General features: G+C 46.7%; 1 protein-coding gene across 2 annotated transcripts; it reads right to left on the bottom strand.

Moving 5' to 3' along the window:
• Window positions 1-1091: 1091 nt before the first annotated feature.
• ATXN1L (ataxin 1 like) lies at window positions 1092-12204 on the bottom strand. Of its 2 annotated transcripts, none has more exons than XM_082369868.1 (3): window positions 12068-12204; window positions 10136-10203; window positions 1092-8919 (listed from the first exon to the last, which is right to left on the bottom strand). In XM_082369868.1, the coding sequence occupies exon 3, from the start codon at window positions 8797-8799 to the stop codon at window positions 6733-6735; it is 2067 nt and encodes a 688-aa protein (XP_082225994.1). In that variant the 5' UTR covers window positions 8800-8919; window positions 10136-10203; window positions 12068-12204; the 3' UTR covers window positions 1092-6732. The 2 variants fall into 2 exon arrangements, with proteins under 2 accessions (XP_082225994.1, XP_082225993.1); XM_082369867.1 differs by having other exon boundaries at window positions 1092-8916.
• Between the last annotated feature and the right edge of the window lie 5686 nt (window positions 12205-17890).

The following is a 17890-nucleotide window of genomic DNA, read 5'->3' as shown; positions in this document are numbered from 1 at the left end:
TTTCTAAAAAGCTTCTGTGATGGTACACAACAAGCACAGAACTTTCCTTAGCCTGCACCAAAGGTTGTATACAGTTTAGATAATTACAGATCTTGAAGTCCAGAAGGAAGTGCCCTAGTTAAGTTGTAGCCAGAAAAATAACTATGCCAGGAATGTGGACCTCTTCCAATATCATAACAAGGAAACTGGACTCCTCTCTGACCTCCACAGGTTCAAGGCTATTTAAGAGTGTTAACTGACCCCCCCCACCAAACTAGGGTTAATTTCCACCAGGCAGGCTGAAATATTTGTCTTGAAAAATACAAAAATATTCATAAGCTTATTACAAAATACTGGACATTTAAAAGAAAATATTTAATTGAGCCAAATGGCTTTTTCTCACAGAGCCCCACATGGAAGTCCTACTTGGGATGTTTCAAAATGGTTGAGGACTCATAATGTGTCAAAGATTGTTCTGAGCACTTTCGTGGATTATCTAATTTAATTTTTACAATGAACTGTGAGTTAACGCAAACTCAGGAATTAGGTGCCTGGATTTAACATTCTGTACTGCTAATTAATAGCTGTGTAACTTTGGGTAAGTTACTTAAACCTCTTGGTTTCCCCACCCACAAAATGAAAATAATAATACTAGCAACAAACGGTTGTTAATATATAATGCACCTAGGCTATTTTGTGGCATGTAGCAAGTGCTCAATAAATGTATGAGTAACTATCATGTATCTGAGTGCTTCACCTCTTACTAGTGGCAAGCTAAGTTCTGGAGCTGACTTATTCCAGAAATTTCTGGCAGTATTCCTGAGAAAAGAATTGGAGAAAAGGCCAGCAGTGAGGGCATCTACAGGTCCTTGTGACTGATTGTGCTAGAACAGTATCTGAGTCTACAGGTAGATTTCTGGGTCCCTGAAATACACACAACAGAACACACAGACCATGCTTCAGGACTAGCTCGTGCAATCTTCCCCCAGCCCACCACATGAAGATGGGCACCATTTGCTCTCTATTACAAGCTCTGCCACATAGGCCTTCTATCCCCCACCCCATGGCCACCATCTAAGGCTGGGATACGAAGAAGGCGCAAACACCAAAAGGAAAAGCTAGTAGTTTATATAGATAGATATATAGATATATAGATATTGATATATATTGTGTTTACATAGTCCACAAGTTAAATGCAGGTATCCATAAGAAGAGCATTAACAATAAAAATACAATCTGTGTGTAGCCAAGTACAGAGACTTAAAATGGTAAAACAGCAAAAAGGATCTCACAAAAGTACAAATATACAGTACAAATTGATTTATTTAAAACAGTTACAAAAAAGCACAACAAAATAGAGATTATCCTTAGAATTATTAATGCTTTGTTAAAGATCAGGTAGGATTAGAGGGTAAGAAATGGTATCGGGTGGGGGGAGCACCTGACTAGTTCTAAGGCTTTAGATACAATGCAGTTGATTACATATTAATTTAGCCATTACATACTGGGGATAGTAGTTGGGGGATCAGTAATTTATCTACAGGGAACTCCTACACAAATCAGATCCATCCATCAGACCTCCCCAGTGCCGTCCTTCTCTACTACTCCTGAGGACCCTAAAGCCACCTGATGACAACATTTCCATCCTTTCTCCACCCCATTCCCTATCCATATATTCTTCCCTCCCCTAAGGTGCTGTGCGAGCTGAGAGCAGTCCGCTCTCTGCAGCTGGAACATATACTGTTTTGGCTACAGGGATCCTGTGTGTGACGAGGAAGGTTGTAGGGGACAGCCTTATTTTTAATACTTCAAGTTTGCCACGAGTACTGTCAGTCTCTTCCCCGACACAAGCTTCTCTTGAATGCGAGTGTCACGCAAATGAGGGATGAACCCTGCCTTCAGCAACATCAGCAATGCACTAACCACTCACAGCTCACAACTATGTGCACACTCCCTGTCTGGGGAGTGGGTGTAAAACCACTGTGTCATCAGCTTGCTCACACTCGCGCTCGCTCGCTCTCTCTGAAGAACCTCAGTCCCCATGACAGTCATAAAGACAGAAATAAATGCTTGAAAGTTTGACAATAGGTAAAGGCACATGGGCTGCCGCCACACACACTGTAGACAGGAACCCAGTTTGAGGCCATCTTCACTGCTGGGCATTTGCAGCAGAATGGCTTGGGGGATCACACAGACTTTGAATTTGCAGTCTACCAGGGGAGGATCTAGGCTTAACAGGAGAATGAATAAAGAAACCTTAGTGTGAAAAGTGCATTTATTACTACTGTTCCTGCTGGGGAGGCTCAGCAGGGTAAACCGCACCACCTCTCCTCCTTCCGCCCCAGGCACTGTGCATAGTCTGCAGGTAAGGAGAGAGTGCAGTCAACTCTAGCATCTCAAGGGCCAGTGTCATCCTAGGCCCAGACCAGGATTCTGGCCCAAAGATGGATCCTAGAGTTGAAAGAGCAACTGACAGCTGCAAGGACCCAGACGCTTATTTTATTATTGCATAATGTGGGAGGCCTTCCCTCTCCCAGGGAAGCTGGAGGGTGAAGGCTTCCCAGCAAAGGGCTAACAGGTTCCTGGTCAACATCCAACCTAACACGGTTCAGCTCTTCAACTGTAGTGTACACTTTTTCCCATCTGGAAAGTATTGTAGCTTCAGTGTGGTTTAGTAAACTTAGCCCTAGGAGGCCAAGAAGTCTCCCTAAAGCTTGGCTTCTGCCCTATTTGCTTTGCCTTTAAGACTGTGACTTAATCTCCCATGGCCAATTCAACCAATCTGGTTATCTTCACTCCAATGGACCCAAGCCCTTGCCCAGTGAACCCATGTCCACCCTTTATCTCCAGTGTGATCACTCAACTCTTCAACATGCCTGCTTGTTGCAGGTTTAAATCATACCACCACCCTGTGCATCTTCTATGGCGCCCAGTGGTAAAAATAAAACTAAACCCCACCTGAGGGTCTATTTCAAACTTCAAACGCTCCCCCAACCCCAGAATCCATTTAACTGGAGCCAGATGAACCTCCATGGGATGCTGACACAGGCCCTAATCTGGTTCCCCATCATTTAATTTTTAAAACAGGACACAAGATATCATAAAGGAAAGTTAATACAAAGAAAACACCCATTTATAGGACCTGCCTGTCTCTCCCTCAAGAGAGTCGGATATTTGGAGCCAAAGGGCTCCCAACAAGCACTGAAGCCATATCCCTTTGGATTCACCAGCCCACCAGCAGCATTTCATACTATCCCTACTCAAGATGACCTTGTTATAAAGTAACCCTTGCACACGTAAGGACGGACAGGATGCCTGGATTTCACCTATATGGCCAAAGACACAGAAAGACAGAGAGCTGTGAAGGGCAGCAAGCAGGACAGCGAGTAGACAGCAGCAGTGGCAAAGCAGCACGGACCAAAGCCCTTGGTGTTATGACCAACTGGGACCAAGAGTGCAGAAGGGTCAGTCCAGATCTACTGGGGTCCCTCCCCCTTGGGTACGAGTGCTCAGCTCTGACCTCCCAGTTTCCCCTTCCCCCATGCCACTCCCCCTCCTCTGTGTACACTAATCTTGATAGGAATGATGATCCAAGACTTGGATATATTACCGTCCTTCACCTGGTTCCCCTACTCCCAAACTGGTATAGGCATTTCTGTTTAATGCCAGAGTTAGCCATCTTCCTTTCTACCCCTAAGCTCTGGGACTGTCCTACTAATGACATTGGCCTTCTTTAACTGCCCATTCCCCCAAAAGCTGACAGCTTCCCACCAAAATGCTGTCTCAAAACTGCTCTTAGGTCTCTTATAATAACACTTACGAAATCTTTAAAAGGAAGAATGGACACACCATAGGTTACTCTCATTCCTCATGCCTGGAAGAAAAGACTGAAACAGAGGGAAAAGGTAAGGGGAATGCCCCAGCTCTGACCAAGATTTAGAGCACAGAGCTTCTTTCCCTGGGAGACCATACTTTACAAAAGACACCTCTGCAGCTCAACAAAATCAAGTATTAATATATTACATATGCATGGCACAGTATCAGAGGAAGTGCCAGTGTTGCTTCACCAGCAAGACAGAAGAGGAACAGCAGCAGAAAGTTCAGGGCCCAACTTGCCAAGGTGCACAAGATTTTCTCTTTCCAGGATTAAGGGGAAGTTACCAGGCTGGGCAGTGAGGGTTTCTTGTATTTAAACTACTTGGCCTGTATCTGGTTAGATATAGGTTTGCTCCCATAAGGAGGAAGCTCGGTTGGTACCCTTGGTGGATATTTCTTTAGTGTCCACTGTGTGCCTGTCGCTATATTCAGTTCATGAGCCTTCCTAATGAGGAAGGATGTTTCTGAGAAACCCGTGCATGAGAAACTAGGAATGAGTTGCTCATGGAACAGCCAGAAACAAGGCCTTCTCCGAGGGCCGTCCTCTGAGAGGATTCCTCGAGACTCAGCCCCACAGGCCCCCAACTGTGGGAAACAAGCCAGAGAAAGCAGCATTCAGAGAGAATGGGGACAGAGAAGGGAAAAGACATGATCCCAAATGTGTACAAGGTTGAGTGTTCACCAGACACGGTTGGTATTTGGTTCTGAGGTGAACTGGAGACTTACATACTTGTGGTCAGGTCAGCAGCTTCCTCTGGATGGGCCTCCAAAAGCTGACTGACCAGGTAACTGCTCTCAAGGAATGAAACAGTGGAGTGTAGGGCTTGCAGCATACAAGCCAGTCTCAGTCACTTTGTTCCCCCAGGAGAACAACCTTTAGCACCTGAACACTAAGAAGGACTCCATTCTCAGAACTCCCCCTCCCCCCAGGAGGTAGGTAAGATTATTTATCCCCATTTGGCAGCTGGGGAGGAAGTGAAAGAGCGAGAGGTCACAAGACTTGCCTAAAGTCTTTGACAGAGCAGAGATCAGACCTCAGAGGTTTGGGACTCCTGACAACAGGCTAGGCCTTGGCCAGTCCATCTTGAAAGGAAATGCCAGGGTCATACCCCAGGAGAAGCCTCATAAGAGAGCTGAGTGGACAATACCCTGAGTTGTTCAAGAGTCTAAAGACCCCCAAAAAACAAACAAAAAACCCACCCACCCACCTGAAAGCTGATGGGGGAAGCCTAATTCTCAACACCCAATGGAATCCCACAGTCCGAGGTGATGCTGAAAGTCGTGAAGAAAAAGTGGGCTTAAGACACAGGGGGCAAATGCAACTAAGATTGAAAATACTCTTTGCAGAGGAATACTCCACCATGAAATGGAATCTAGGAGACTTTTCAGGTATTGAAACATTATCAAGACTATTCCAGGGAATTCCCTGGTGGTCCAGTGGTTAGGACTCTGCGCTTTCACTGCTGAGGGCCCAGGTTCAGTCCCTGGTCGGGGAACTAAGATCCCACAAGCCACATGGTGCGGCCAAAATTTAAAAAAAAAAAAAAAAGAGTATCCCAAAACCTTAAAGCTGGCTATGGGAGGAGACAGCCTGGAGAAGCCTGAATGCTGGGAGAAGGAGTGGAGTAAGATGGGAGGGACTCTGTAAAAACGCAAGGACGGGCACTGCCCAGCCAGCTGTACTGGTCCCGACCCAGGGCATAGTTCCATTCGTTTCTCCACCAACTGGTTCAACTGCAGAAGAGGAGAGGACATGATTCTGAGTTTTTAAAAATAGAGAATAGAACTGAAAGGGAAACCAGAGAGACCCCTACACATCAAAAACTAGAGGTCTTGGTCAGAGTGGACAAAACCAGTTTTGCAGAAGGGGAAAGGCAGTGCAGCTACAAATAGGCCCAGGTCAAGACACCATGCAGACAGGTTAGGTCAGCGGAAGGGTGGGGGCAGTGCAGGCACTTAGGCACAACATAGACAGACAGAGGACCGGGTGTAGGGGCCTAGGGAAAAGGGTCCACTGGTTCTTTCAAAAGTCACCATTACCAACTAGAGATTCAGTACAATTTCAAAGTGGGTCTGGCATGCTGAGTAGGAGGAGCCTTGTTAGGTCAGCTACCTTTCCAGAAGCCCTGCCTAGAGCCCGGTCAGTCTGGCCATCGGGTCTTTCTCCCAAAGTCCCGTGACTGGGTCCCCACCAAGGCAGTACTTCACTCTGAACCCTGGAGCGGCTTCTCTCTCCTAATGCTAGAAGCCTTGTGGGAGGAATGATGGGGAGAGATGGGAAAGGCCTGAAGCAGAGGATCAAGCAGAGTCCCCTGCACACCCAGCCTTAGACATCTATAACAAAACTACCCTTTAAAGTGCACAGCTCTCAAAAGAAGAGTTCTGGGTGGGAACCCTCTTATTTCCAAGCATGGGGCCTCCTGCCCTCCCATCACAAAAAAGAAAGGAAAAAAAAAAAAACTTCAGATAGCTGAACTGCTACTATAAGCTGTGGATCATCATTTTTGGCTCTTTCTTTGCTCCCTCCCTCTGCACCTGCTCCCAAAGCCTGACTCTCTCCTTGCAGGAGCTAGGGATGAGGAGGAAAGAACAGGGAGGCCCTGATATTTGGAATGTTTCTTATCCTGCGTGCACCCCCTTCCTTCCTTGGCCCAGGCCTGCTGCTCCCCATCACAGCACCCTCTGGGGCTGTTCTGAAAAGACGCCATGGGATAATGGGCAACAGACCCTGCCTTGGGAGGCTGCCTTCACGCCTCCTCTTCCCCACTAACCTCACTGCCAAGAGAGCCATCCCCTGCTCGGCATGTGCAAATCCTCTGCTTGCTCACGGTGAGGCCCAGCTCTGGGGTAGCATCCCAGTCCGGGTCTGGGAGAGGTTCATTTTCCTGCATTGGAACGCCCTTCAATGGACAGCTTTACCTCCTGTGGAATGAAAGAGGGACGGAGCAGCGCAGCCCGTGCCTCCTCCCCTTGCATGCCGTATCTTTGGAAGCTCGGGGCTGGCCAGCAGGCCTGAGCACCAGGCTCTGGCTGCAAGGGCTCTACCATTCGGGAGCCCTCGCCTAACGGCTGGCTTTTCCCATCACTGTCACATTGCTCTCGGGGTCCCAAGACTGTCCTCTCAGGCCTTTCTTGGGGAGGAGCCAGCTGGCCTGGGGGAGCACAGCTGGACTGAGAAACTGAGTGACTGTTCAAGCTCTGTAAACTGATAGAGATGCAGACATCTCCCACCTGTAGCCGATGGCAGGGCAGAGAGAAGAGCTGTGCAGTCCGCCCAGGGCTGCAGGAGGACCAACCCTGGCCATATACAAAGAAGGGGTGCTCGGGGGGCACCTCGATGCTCACTTTGCTCTGCTGCTCACCCACCACGAAATGCAGCATGACAAATCCAGGCCACTGGCTCTCCTGAATGTCCACGACTGTGCTAGAGTCAATCTTCAGCCCCCCGCTCACTTCGGCACTGCGCACAAAATCCTGGGTCTGGAGGTCCTCCACCCGCTTCAGCTCCCCTGTAGCCAGCTGGATGATGGCGCCTTTCATGAAATGGGAGGGCAAGTGGGAAGAGGTAAAGGGGGGTGGCGTTGACTCCTTGTCTGGGAAGGCGGCTCTGGCCTGCATGTCCAAACTTGACGCCACCAGGATCTCCGAGCCCATGGGTAGCAGGCTTGGGTCAGTTCCAGTGGGCACCAGGTTGCCATTGGCTACAACCATTGCTTTGGGTAAAGGTCTATGTTTCAGGGGCTCCTGATGGGATTGAGGGTAGAACCCTCGGGCCTGATTTTTCTCGGCCATCTCTGCTGCGTTCCTGGCTGACCCTCGCCCCTCACCCTGATGGTCGGGGTTATGATGGGACAGGTTGAGGGGGCTGGGCTCACCCTTCCTCTGAGCTGCCACCACACGATAGTCCTGAGAAGCTAAAGCACCAACCACCCGCTGGACCTCGAGGTCGGTGTCTGGGGTCCCTCGGTGTGCTGGCACTGCCACCTCTACCCGCGCAGTCTGAGAACCTGAAAACAACTGTCCATCCACCACACATTCTACCACTGGCACCAGTCCCTGGCCCTCACCCTTGCTGTTGGGGGAGTCGAGGGCTTCGCTTTCCCGTCTCACTAAATTTCTCTCTCGTTGTCTCTGTCCATTGGCAGCGGCTGCTTCCAGAGCAGACTGGCCCTCCTGAGGGGTAAGAACTGGGCTGGCACCTGCTGGAGGGGTTTCATGCATGGTGTACCCAGCAGGTAGCCTGGACATCTGATAATAAATGGGCATCCGGCCTGGAGCGAGGTCCAGTGGCTGAGTACTCGAGTGATGTGGCAACTGCCCAGGTGGGGAGGTGGCAGAGGGGGCTTTGTTGAATGAATGGGCCGGGGATGAAGCCTGGGGGGGAGGAGTGGCTCCTTCTGCCAGGAGTGAGGCATATGGCACAAAGTGTGGAAGGTGAGAGGTGGCAAGGTTGGCAGAAGGAGAAAGGAGGGGACTCGGTAGGAAATTAGGTGGCACAGCATAGGGAAGGCTATAAGGAGACCCGATAAACTGCAGAGAGGTGGACGGGAGCTGAGCATAGTGGATTGGGGGATAGTGGATTCCTGGATGTTGAATCAGTGAAGACGCTACATTAAATGTGGGGGGCAAGGGGCTCATGTTCACCACAGACGGGAGACCAGTTGGGGAGAAGGTGGCAGGTGGCACAGCCACCTTATACAGCATGCCATACTGGTCCACCGTCAGACCAGTGATGGCCTCAGCTCCATCACCCCCCAGGCTGACTCTGGCTCCTGCCTGGCTCTGCCCGGCCACCACCACCCCTCGGGACCATTCAGAGGCATCACTGGAGGGTGTGTGGTTAGTTGAGCAGCTGGTGGTTCTCCCCATATCCTCGCTGGTCACGGGGAGGTCTCGTTTCTTTGGTGGAAGGCATTCCTGACTCCTCTCATGAACAGGTTTCATATTGCTTTGTGGTGTTCCTGGAGCCTGGAAGGGGTCGGCTTGCTCCTTGGGGCATCAGAAGGGGCTTCTTTGTGGCTCCCCTGCACCCCTCTCTGCTGCTGGCTGGGGCGCCCACATCTGCTAGGGAACAAATCAGAGGCAAAGAAAAGTAACCTAGGGGTAAACCAAGTCAAAGGAAAGAGCAGGAACTGTGTCCACGGAGGAAGATGTAACAAAGGGGACTGCTGGAAAAAAAAACGAGGAATGAGAAAGGAGCAGACAAGGATGCTACCCTTCTCGCTCATCCAGCCTAGGACATGAAAGAAACAATCACGGAAACCACAAAGAGCTACAAGGACAAGCATTCAACAATGCATAAATAACCTGTGGGCTCCACAACCCCAGGGAAACCGACAGCTTCATGATTAGCTGTTCCTCTGATGGGGACCTTGACTATTCTAAGCCTTTTCCCTTAAGGGGGATTTGAACACATGGTCTTTGCTGCTGGCTCCTTTTCCTAAGTTTCTCCTTGTGCCACCAAACACTACTGTGCTATCTTCTTTCCTGAACATATGACCTCATCCTTGCTTCCTTTCCCCAGCCCAATTTGGGTTATTATCTCACCTATCCCCATCCCCCAGCCCAGGCCTGCCTAAACTCTCATCCTCCTTTGCCTCATATCACCACTACCCCAAGGACCCAGGGGTCAGTCAATAGGTCCTGAGGTCTGCGCGTCTTGTTTTTTTTTTAAAACGTTGTTCCCTAAACATGTTATGAAAGTATCGTCTTCACCCCATGAAATACTACATTCAAACTTGGGCCCTATGGGGAGGGTGACTGTACTGGTGTTTTCTACAGTTTACTTATTTCTTCTCTCCAAAGGGCAACAAAACTCTTCCGATCTCACATAGACTTTGTGTTCCCTAGTTTGGCAAGACTTCTTTTCTTCCCATTGACCACCTTCAATTTGCCTTCTTCATGCATTCCCTTTCTTTTTTCTTTTGCCAATGGCTCCTTTTCCATTGTAGGTCTGCTCTAGGCACCACTTCTTAAAATTCTGGTTCTATTCCTCCAGACACGCCTGTTTATTGCTATCTCAGGTCTATATGATTCATAAGAAAGTTCTCTCTCCCCTTTCTCTATCACCTTTCACACATGGCTTTTGTCCATTTTCATAAAGTATCTTTTTGGTCTGAACATTTCAACACATACGAAATTTGTCACCTATTTCTTCCTATCAGGCTTCAGTTCTTTGGATCTGAAATGAGATTTCTATGAGATTACACTCTGTTCTGTTTTTCCACTGCTGAATTCCAGATGTTTTTCCACAACAAGGTATCCAAAGCGCCTGTATTACCTGAGCTTCCAGTGGTGTTTCTGAGCAGCTGTAATAAGAAGCAGTGTCCTCCCCACTGGCTTGGGAGCCTATAGGAGACACAAATAGGAATAGAGTAAGCAGGAACCTAGCCTCTGATCTTTCCCAGGATCATCAAGAAAGGTAATTCCAAAACCACAAAGACATTAAAGTCCAGGAGTCCCTGCCTCCTACTCTTCTCCAGAGGTAACAACACATTAAATTCTAATATGTAGGAAGACATCTCTGGAAAAAAATTTCCATGTGTCAAACTTCATTGTTTTCCTTAACATCATATTCTTCGTTCTCTACCTGTACCTATTCCCCAAAGGTTAAATTTACTTCCAATCCCAATTTCAGGTAAATGCACAAATAAAAGTGGAAGACTCAACATTGTCCCCATGTGAACAAAGGGAAGCAGGAAAAATCAGCCTCACGGATTTCACTTTTATTCAGGGCTGATGAAAACACAGATGTGGTGGTTATTTAAATAAGATAAGAGGCACTAGAGGAAAAAGAACAATTATTTATGTTTCTGGGGCAGAAAAAGAGGTCAAGGGGGAGTCACTCAAAGGGAAGACTTATTAGCAGATTTCCAGGGTAAAAAAACAGGCTCGTGTGTGTGTGTGTGTGTGTGTGTGTGAGTGTGTAAAATTTTCTAAGTGACAACTTTGTACCACGTGCTGAATCAGGTGTGACAGAAACTGAAAACATTCCCTTCGTCCTCATGTAGCCTACCAGTGGGAAATAAAACTCATGCTAAACTGTCAATATCTGAATCTACACATGCCAGAAACGTTAAGCACTGAAGATCAGAGCCTTAATCTCTAAAAACAGAGAAGTACTACTGACCAGTACTCAGAGAAACTACTACCCACTGTGCTGTCCAAGTCCTAAAGAACACTGCAAGCCCCAAGCCAAACTGAAGACACTTCTCTCTTAAGATCAGCAAGGTGCAGATGTACAAAAAGAAAAAAGTGACAAGATAGGAAAACAAGGTGGAAAGACAAATTCTTGGTTCCATAAACACAAATTTACACAGTGGGCACAAGTCTTGCATCCCTTCTTTGCCAGCAGTTCCAGTGACTGAAAAGCAGTTAGATTTCTCTCTCATTCCCAACAGAAAATGGGGTCACAACTTCAATTTCAGAATGATACTTGCTTCTCACAACTAAAGCATTAAAGAAAACCTGCCTCTAGGTCACAGAGGGGTTAGCCAAACACAGGTTAATAAAGGACTGAAAGAGGCAAAAGGTCTGCAGGAATAACAAAGAGCCAAGCCTGTGCACCAGGTTCCCACAACGCAAAACACATTTCGGAATCTGAAACTTCGGCCTCTGAAGAGGCTCAACGAGGATTTCTCCAGGGCAAGACGCAGCTTGTGACCCCAACCGAGATAACGGGAAAGGAGGACCATTCCGGAGAGCTGCCAGCGCTGGCAGCACAGCCCGGAATCAAGAGGGTGAACCCAGCCTCAGACTCGAATTCGCTGAGGGCGAGAGATGCGCCCGCCAGAAAGACAGGAGCTTAGGAGACAGGGGTTACGGCTTCCCTTGATCCCGCAATCCTTGCCCCAAAAGGGGTAGGGCCCGAAATTGGAAACTCTGTATTTAGAGAGTGGGGGATCGACCTTTCAAGCAGAGGGGTAAGGGCGAGGCCCCGCAGGCGCTGCTTCCTTGTTTGGGGGCCCCTTCCCGCCCCGAGGACTCGGACACCCCGGCCCGCCAGGACACAGTCGCGGGGGAGCAGGAACCTGAGGCCTCTCTCTGGGCCGGGCCGGTGAGAAGCGATCGGGGGTCTAGGCGCGGCCTCTTTCGCTCCCTCGGTCCGCGGGGCAACGGGCTCTGGGGGGCCACTTCCTCCAGCGCTCCGAGCCCAGGCCTGCTTGGCCCCAGTGAGGCCGACTCGGCGTCCTCCACTCCCGGCGACACTCACCGGCCCATCTCACGGCGCTCCCCGGGCTCCTCCCGCTGGTCCCGGAGCCGCCGCAACGGCGGCCGCCGCCATCCCCGGCCCCGGAGCCGCCCCACACCCAACGCCCCCCCAGACGGGCGCCCGAAGATGGCGTCAAGCGCGTACCGCCCCCGGCGCGGGGAGATTGCGTCACGGCCCAGGGCCGGAGAGCGACGCCCAGGAGTACCCGGGAGAGGACTGTGCAGGCTGTCCGACCGTCGCCCCCAGCGCCCCCCTCTGGTGGGAAAACGAACTCCTCTCCCTGGGGCCGGGTCACGTAAATAGGACTGGGCCCGGCCCCCTCACCCTGACCCCACAAGGACCCTGATACCTGTCTACTCCAGTAAATTCTGGGGGTTCCCAAACACAGCCCTGAGGCGTGGCCATCATTTCCTGGACTTCGGGACCTGACTTTGTGAAGACTTGTTTTGGGAACCTCGGAGAGCTCCGAGGCAACCCCGGCCCAGGAGGGTAATGAGATTCCCCTAGAAACCCAGGATGGAGACGGAGCTCTTTAAGAGTTAAGAAATGGCTCTGAGGGGGATGAGAATGGGCCGGAACCAGGATCTAGGGGAAAGTGAAGCTAGTGTCTTGAAAGTCTGTGAGGAATGAGAGGATGGGGGTTAGTACAGTGGGAAGCAGCTTAGTTTAGAGGGAAGAGGGCTTGACTACTTGATGAACTATGAGGTCACCATTCATTGCCAATAAACTAGTCGACTTTATAGTAATATGAACATCTGATTAACTTAAATGAAAAAAGGGAATTCCCTGGCGTTCCAGTGGTTAGGACCCAGCGCTTTCACTGCTGGTGCCAGGTTCAATCCCTGATCAGGGAACTAAAATTCCACATCCCTGCAAGCCCCACAGCTCAGCCAAAATAGAAGAAAAAAAAAAAAAGCTAAGTGAAAAAAAATGAACACCAATTGAATTTATGCTTTGATTACAACTATGTAAAAAAGTAGCTCTGCATACAGACGAAAACTGAACTGAGAAAAAAGTAACTTTAACTGTTGGAGAGATTGGATTCTGAGCAGATTTTTCCCTTTTCAGTTTCTGCAAACTTTGTTCAATAAATAATCATTGATTTTTGTTTGATTTTGAAAGTACTACTGGCTGGGCTCTAGCTATCCAGCCTTTGGAAAATCATTTTACTACTTTATACTTGGGTTTCCACTTCTGTGAAATGAGGAACTTGAACTGAATGAAGGGGTGGGGGTGAAATGTAGATAGGAGAGCTCTCAAAACATTTTAAGTGAAAAAATAAGCAGATATATACAGTGTGAGATCACGTATTTGTTGTTAAAAGACATGTAATGTTACAGTTGCATATATTTATGTATTTGTACAGAAAAGGAGTGGAAGGATATGTAACAACTAGCTAGCATTTGTTATCTCGGGAGAGGAAAGTGGAATTGGGTGGTGGCCAAGAGGAACAAAAGGGACTTATGTTACTGTTTGGATTTTTTAATGAGAATATTACCTTAGAAATACTAAAATGAGTAAGTTACAATACAAATAAAGTATATGATCTCTAAGATTCTTTCTAGAGAACGCTTAGACCTCAACTTTGATATTTTCTCACTTGGGTGGGAACAGAGAATTATCAAAATTATTGAACACCACACACACAGACACACACACCTTGCACCAGTGGGTAAAATATAGTGACACTACTGATTTGTAGCCATCTAAATCAATAGAGAACTTTGCTTTGTGAATATTAATATTATTCATGACAGTTGTCTTCTCAGTTTGGCCAAGAAGGAAGTCCTGTGGTCGTTCAGTGGCCCCATTTTAGTACTAACTGGCAGAATGGTTTCTAGTTCATTGCTTAGCTCACTAAACCGGCATTAAAACTGCCAAGATAGAGACCATCCAGGTGTATTCAAGGATAACCAGTTTCTCCCAGATCAAGATACACCCTCAGAGAGCTGGTTTTCAGGCAAAGTTGAAAGAGCAGACACTGGTAGATGCAAACAAAAAGTTTTTTGGCTACCAGACATTAACATAATGACTTGGTGCAAAGGTGTGTCTAATTTTTTTTAAAAAAGGATGTTCTGATTGGTGAAACACTGGTGATTTCCTGGTTTGGTGCTGCAGTCCCAAAAGGGTGGGTCATAGCTGCTGTATCCTCTTCTAGAATTCTTTACTCCAAGCCATCCTCATGTCTTAGGTTGTACATATTGATGGTAGGAAGCCCCATAGTGACAGTTTGACAGGAATGTTAGTGATAAGTAAACTAATACAGTTTTAAATTTAAGATACTTAAATAACCGAAAGTTACCTCACTTCTCTAAAAATCTGTATTATTCTCTGGAATATGGACAATTCCCTATTAAAGTTTTTTATATTAAGTCAACTGAGGGTTTTAAAAACTGTAATTGGCTCAATAAATAGTTGTTGAATGAAAGTTCACAAAGATATCCCCAAATGGGAGACTTCCCTTGCTAATTCTTTTGCTCTCATTTCCCTATTTCTATTCTCATCTATTTCGCCTGTTGGCTGTTTTCAGTCTCATCTGAAAATCCTTCATTTTCTTTCACAGTTTTTTTTCCTTAAATTTCGACAGAATTTTAAGAACTGATAAAGTGAAAAGAGATTTTTTAAAGGTATTTGGGACATTTCGGGACTGAAAAATTAAATTTTAGTCTGCTTTGTCCACCTCTTCCATTTCCCTGGATTCCTATTAAATTTCTTTGATGTGTGTAGGTTGAATTTGTATGATGAGAGAGCTTGAGCTACTCTGCTGGACAGAAAATAACAAGGACAAAACCCTGCCATGCTAGTTACTCTCCCTAAAAGCAAGCAGGAGTTTCAGACCAGCTCTATGTTTGCTTAGTTCCTAGTTGGTGATTTTTCTAGACATGTAGTACAGGCAGGGTAAGCTCAGACAACTATCCCAACTTTTTTTGACATTAAGGGATCAAACCAGAGAGAAGTGCTGTTAACTTGGGAAACCATGTGTGTCATAAGAGGAGTAGGTGGCTTTTTTCATACTGTCATGTCTTCCTGCTTGTATGCTTTAGCATGCCAAGGTATCATTTTAGGAAAGGAACTTTTATCTTTATATTATTATTTTTTTAATTTTTATTATTATTTATTTTTGGCTGCGTTGGGTCTTTGCTGCTGTGCATGGGCTTTCTCTAGTTGCAGTGAGCAGGGGCTACTCTTCGTTGCGGTGCACAGGCTTCTCATTGCGGTGGCTTCTCGTTGCAGAGCACGGGCTCTAGGCGCCAGGGCTTCAGGAGTTGTGGCTCACGGGCTTAGTTGCTCCGTGGCACGTGGGATCTTCCCGGACCAGGGCTCGAACCCGTGTCCCCTGCACTGGCAGGCGGATTCTTAACCACTGCACCACCAGGGAAGCCCCTGGAACTTTTATCTTTAGATCCAATGGCAGAAACAACAACTAATCTCAAGCATACATTGAAATTATAGAAATCCTTAGCAGATTTAGCTTTCCCTAGAAACGTGTTGGTTCCTGGTATTAAACTATTTTTCAAAAGTTTTCTAGCTGGCCAAATGTAGGAATGTGCAATTTTCAAGCTTCTGTTTTATCTACTTCTCTGTGTTCTCATTTGCACATGCTTTTAACGTTATGCAACCTCTCCAGATTCCAATGGGGATTTCCCTTTCAAATTCATAAATATTTTATTTAAAAGGAGGTTTTATAATTTCTCTGTAAGTGACTATTATGTTCGTTGGGGAGGGGAATCTCCCTCTGTTGTCTACTTCCTCAGACACTTGCCAAAGACTTTCATTTTTGTCAGAAACTTCCTGCAGAACTCTCAAAAGTTGCAGTAAAAACACTGACAATTGGAATAAACTGAAGGAGATCTAACCCTTATTTGAATCACAAGGGTTGTATCTGGGGAATTGGTCCACAGAGAAACAAGTGTATTAAGGCCAGTACTAAGCAGCCAGGAATTCCTTACACGGGATTTGTTGAATAAATAAAGTGGATGTGGAAAAATTAGAGCCTCTGATAACTCTCTCTTTGGCTGGGGAACTTCTCAGCAAGGTGATGTGCGAGCTGCTGTGCCTTGTGGTGAAATCATTTCAGCTCTTCCTTCAAAGCTGATCGCCTTTGCGTCAACTTGCAACTGGTTGTCAATCGCTTAAAATTCCTGGAAAAACAAGATAAATGAGTAAATTCTCCAGGCAGCACAGCAAGCTGCCCCTCAGATTCCTGTGCAATCCTCTGTGCCACCACCTCCCAGCCCCATGACATATCTCCTAAGACCTTACTTAGCAACTCTGGAATTTAAAGGAGTGTTTCTGAATTGTGGGAATGATTATTATAGTGATCAAATCATTTTAAAGTTTCCAAACACAGTTCTGTATCTTGACATTCTGTATCTTGACAGTTCTGTGTCAATACCAATATCTTGGTTTTGCAAGCTATTACCACCAGGGAAAACTGGGTAAAGGGTACCCTGGGTTGTTCTGTATTACTTCTTACAAGCTGCATGTGAATCTACAATTATCTCAAAATAAAAAGTTTAATTTTAAAAGAGGTTTCTAGGGAATTCCCTGGCGGCCCAATGGTTAGGACTCCATGCTTCCACTGCATGGGGCACGGGTTCTATCCCTGCTCAAGGAACTAAGATCCTGAGTGCTGCCCGGTGTGGCCAAAAAAAAAAAAAAAAAAAAAAAAAAGAAAGGAAAAGTCTCCAAAGGTTTAAATTGTAGCATTATGTCCAAATTACTGGACTTCTCTCCACCAAAGCATAGAACTTTATCTAGCCAAGCCTTTTTAGATGTGCAGTAGCTATTAAGTTTGAGCTCCCGGGCAAATTTTTCTGAAAGAGCTTCCTTAGCTTTTTTCAAACACACACAAAAAATGCTATTTCTTCTATCACGTGACAGCTCAAGTAGTGTTATACCCATGAGCAGGAGTAGTAGCTGATGCCTGTTGTCTTCTTTCTATAAGTCCAACTTATTTTACGTTGCCTTTTTCTCTTTCCTTATTCCAATGGATCACATGTGTTGATGGACCCCTCAATAAACTGAGAAACATGATCTCTGATTATGAGGAGGGTTCAGGTGAAATAAGTATTGCATATAAACACAGTTTTCCTAGTGCTCTGTAAATAGCACTATTTATTATTGAATTACTATAGCCTATTAGATTATAGAAGTAGAGAGGCAGATGTTACCCAAACTTCCAAACTGATTTTTGGGCATTCTTTAGCCAAATCTTGCAGAGGGTGTTTGGGCATTACTTAGATAACAGGAGCCTAAGGAAAGTACCCCAAACAAATGAAATTTAGGGGAAACCAGTGGCACCCATTATGGTTACCATGAACAAAGAGGATGACATTGACGGTGTACGTAGAACTTGTGAATTTTTTTTTAAAATTTTTTATTTATTTATTTATATTTATTTTTGGCTGTGTTGGGTCTTCGTTTCTGTGCGAGGGCTTTCTCTAGTTGCGGCGACTGGGGGCCACTCTTCATCGCGGTGCGCGGGCCTCTCACTATCGCGGCCTCTCTTGTTGTGGAGCACAGGCTCCAGACGCGCAGGCTCAGTAGTTGTGGCTCACGGGCCTAGTTGCTCCGCGGCATGTGGGATCTTCCCAGACCAGGGCTCGAACCCGTGTTCCCTGCATTGGCAGGCAGATTCTCAACCACTGCACCACCAGGGAAGCCCCAGAACTTGTGAATTTTAAACTGCATGCCCATGTGTTCTTTTATTCGATTTTGACAATCAGTGATACATATTATTATTCAGATACATTTTATCCTCTCTTTACAAAGAGAGAGATTTAAACATGGAATGCCTGAGTGATTTGAGATAAATAAAGC

This window comes from Balaenoptera borealis (assembly GCF_965194805.1).
Source record: "Balaenoptera borealis genome assembly, chromosome: 19".
NCBI classification, from domain to species: domain Eukaryota; kingdom Metazoa; phylum Chordata; class Mammalia; order Artiodactyla; family Balaenopteridae; genus Balaenoptera; species Balaenoptera borealis.
Note: the sequence above shows the minus strand (reverse complement) of the source record. Positions and strands in the feature narration are given on the sequence as shown.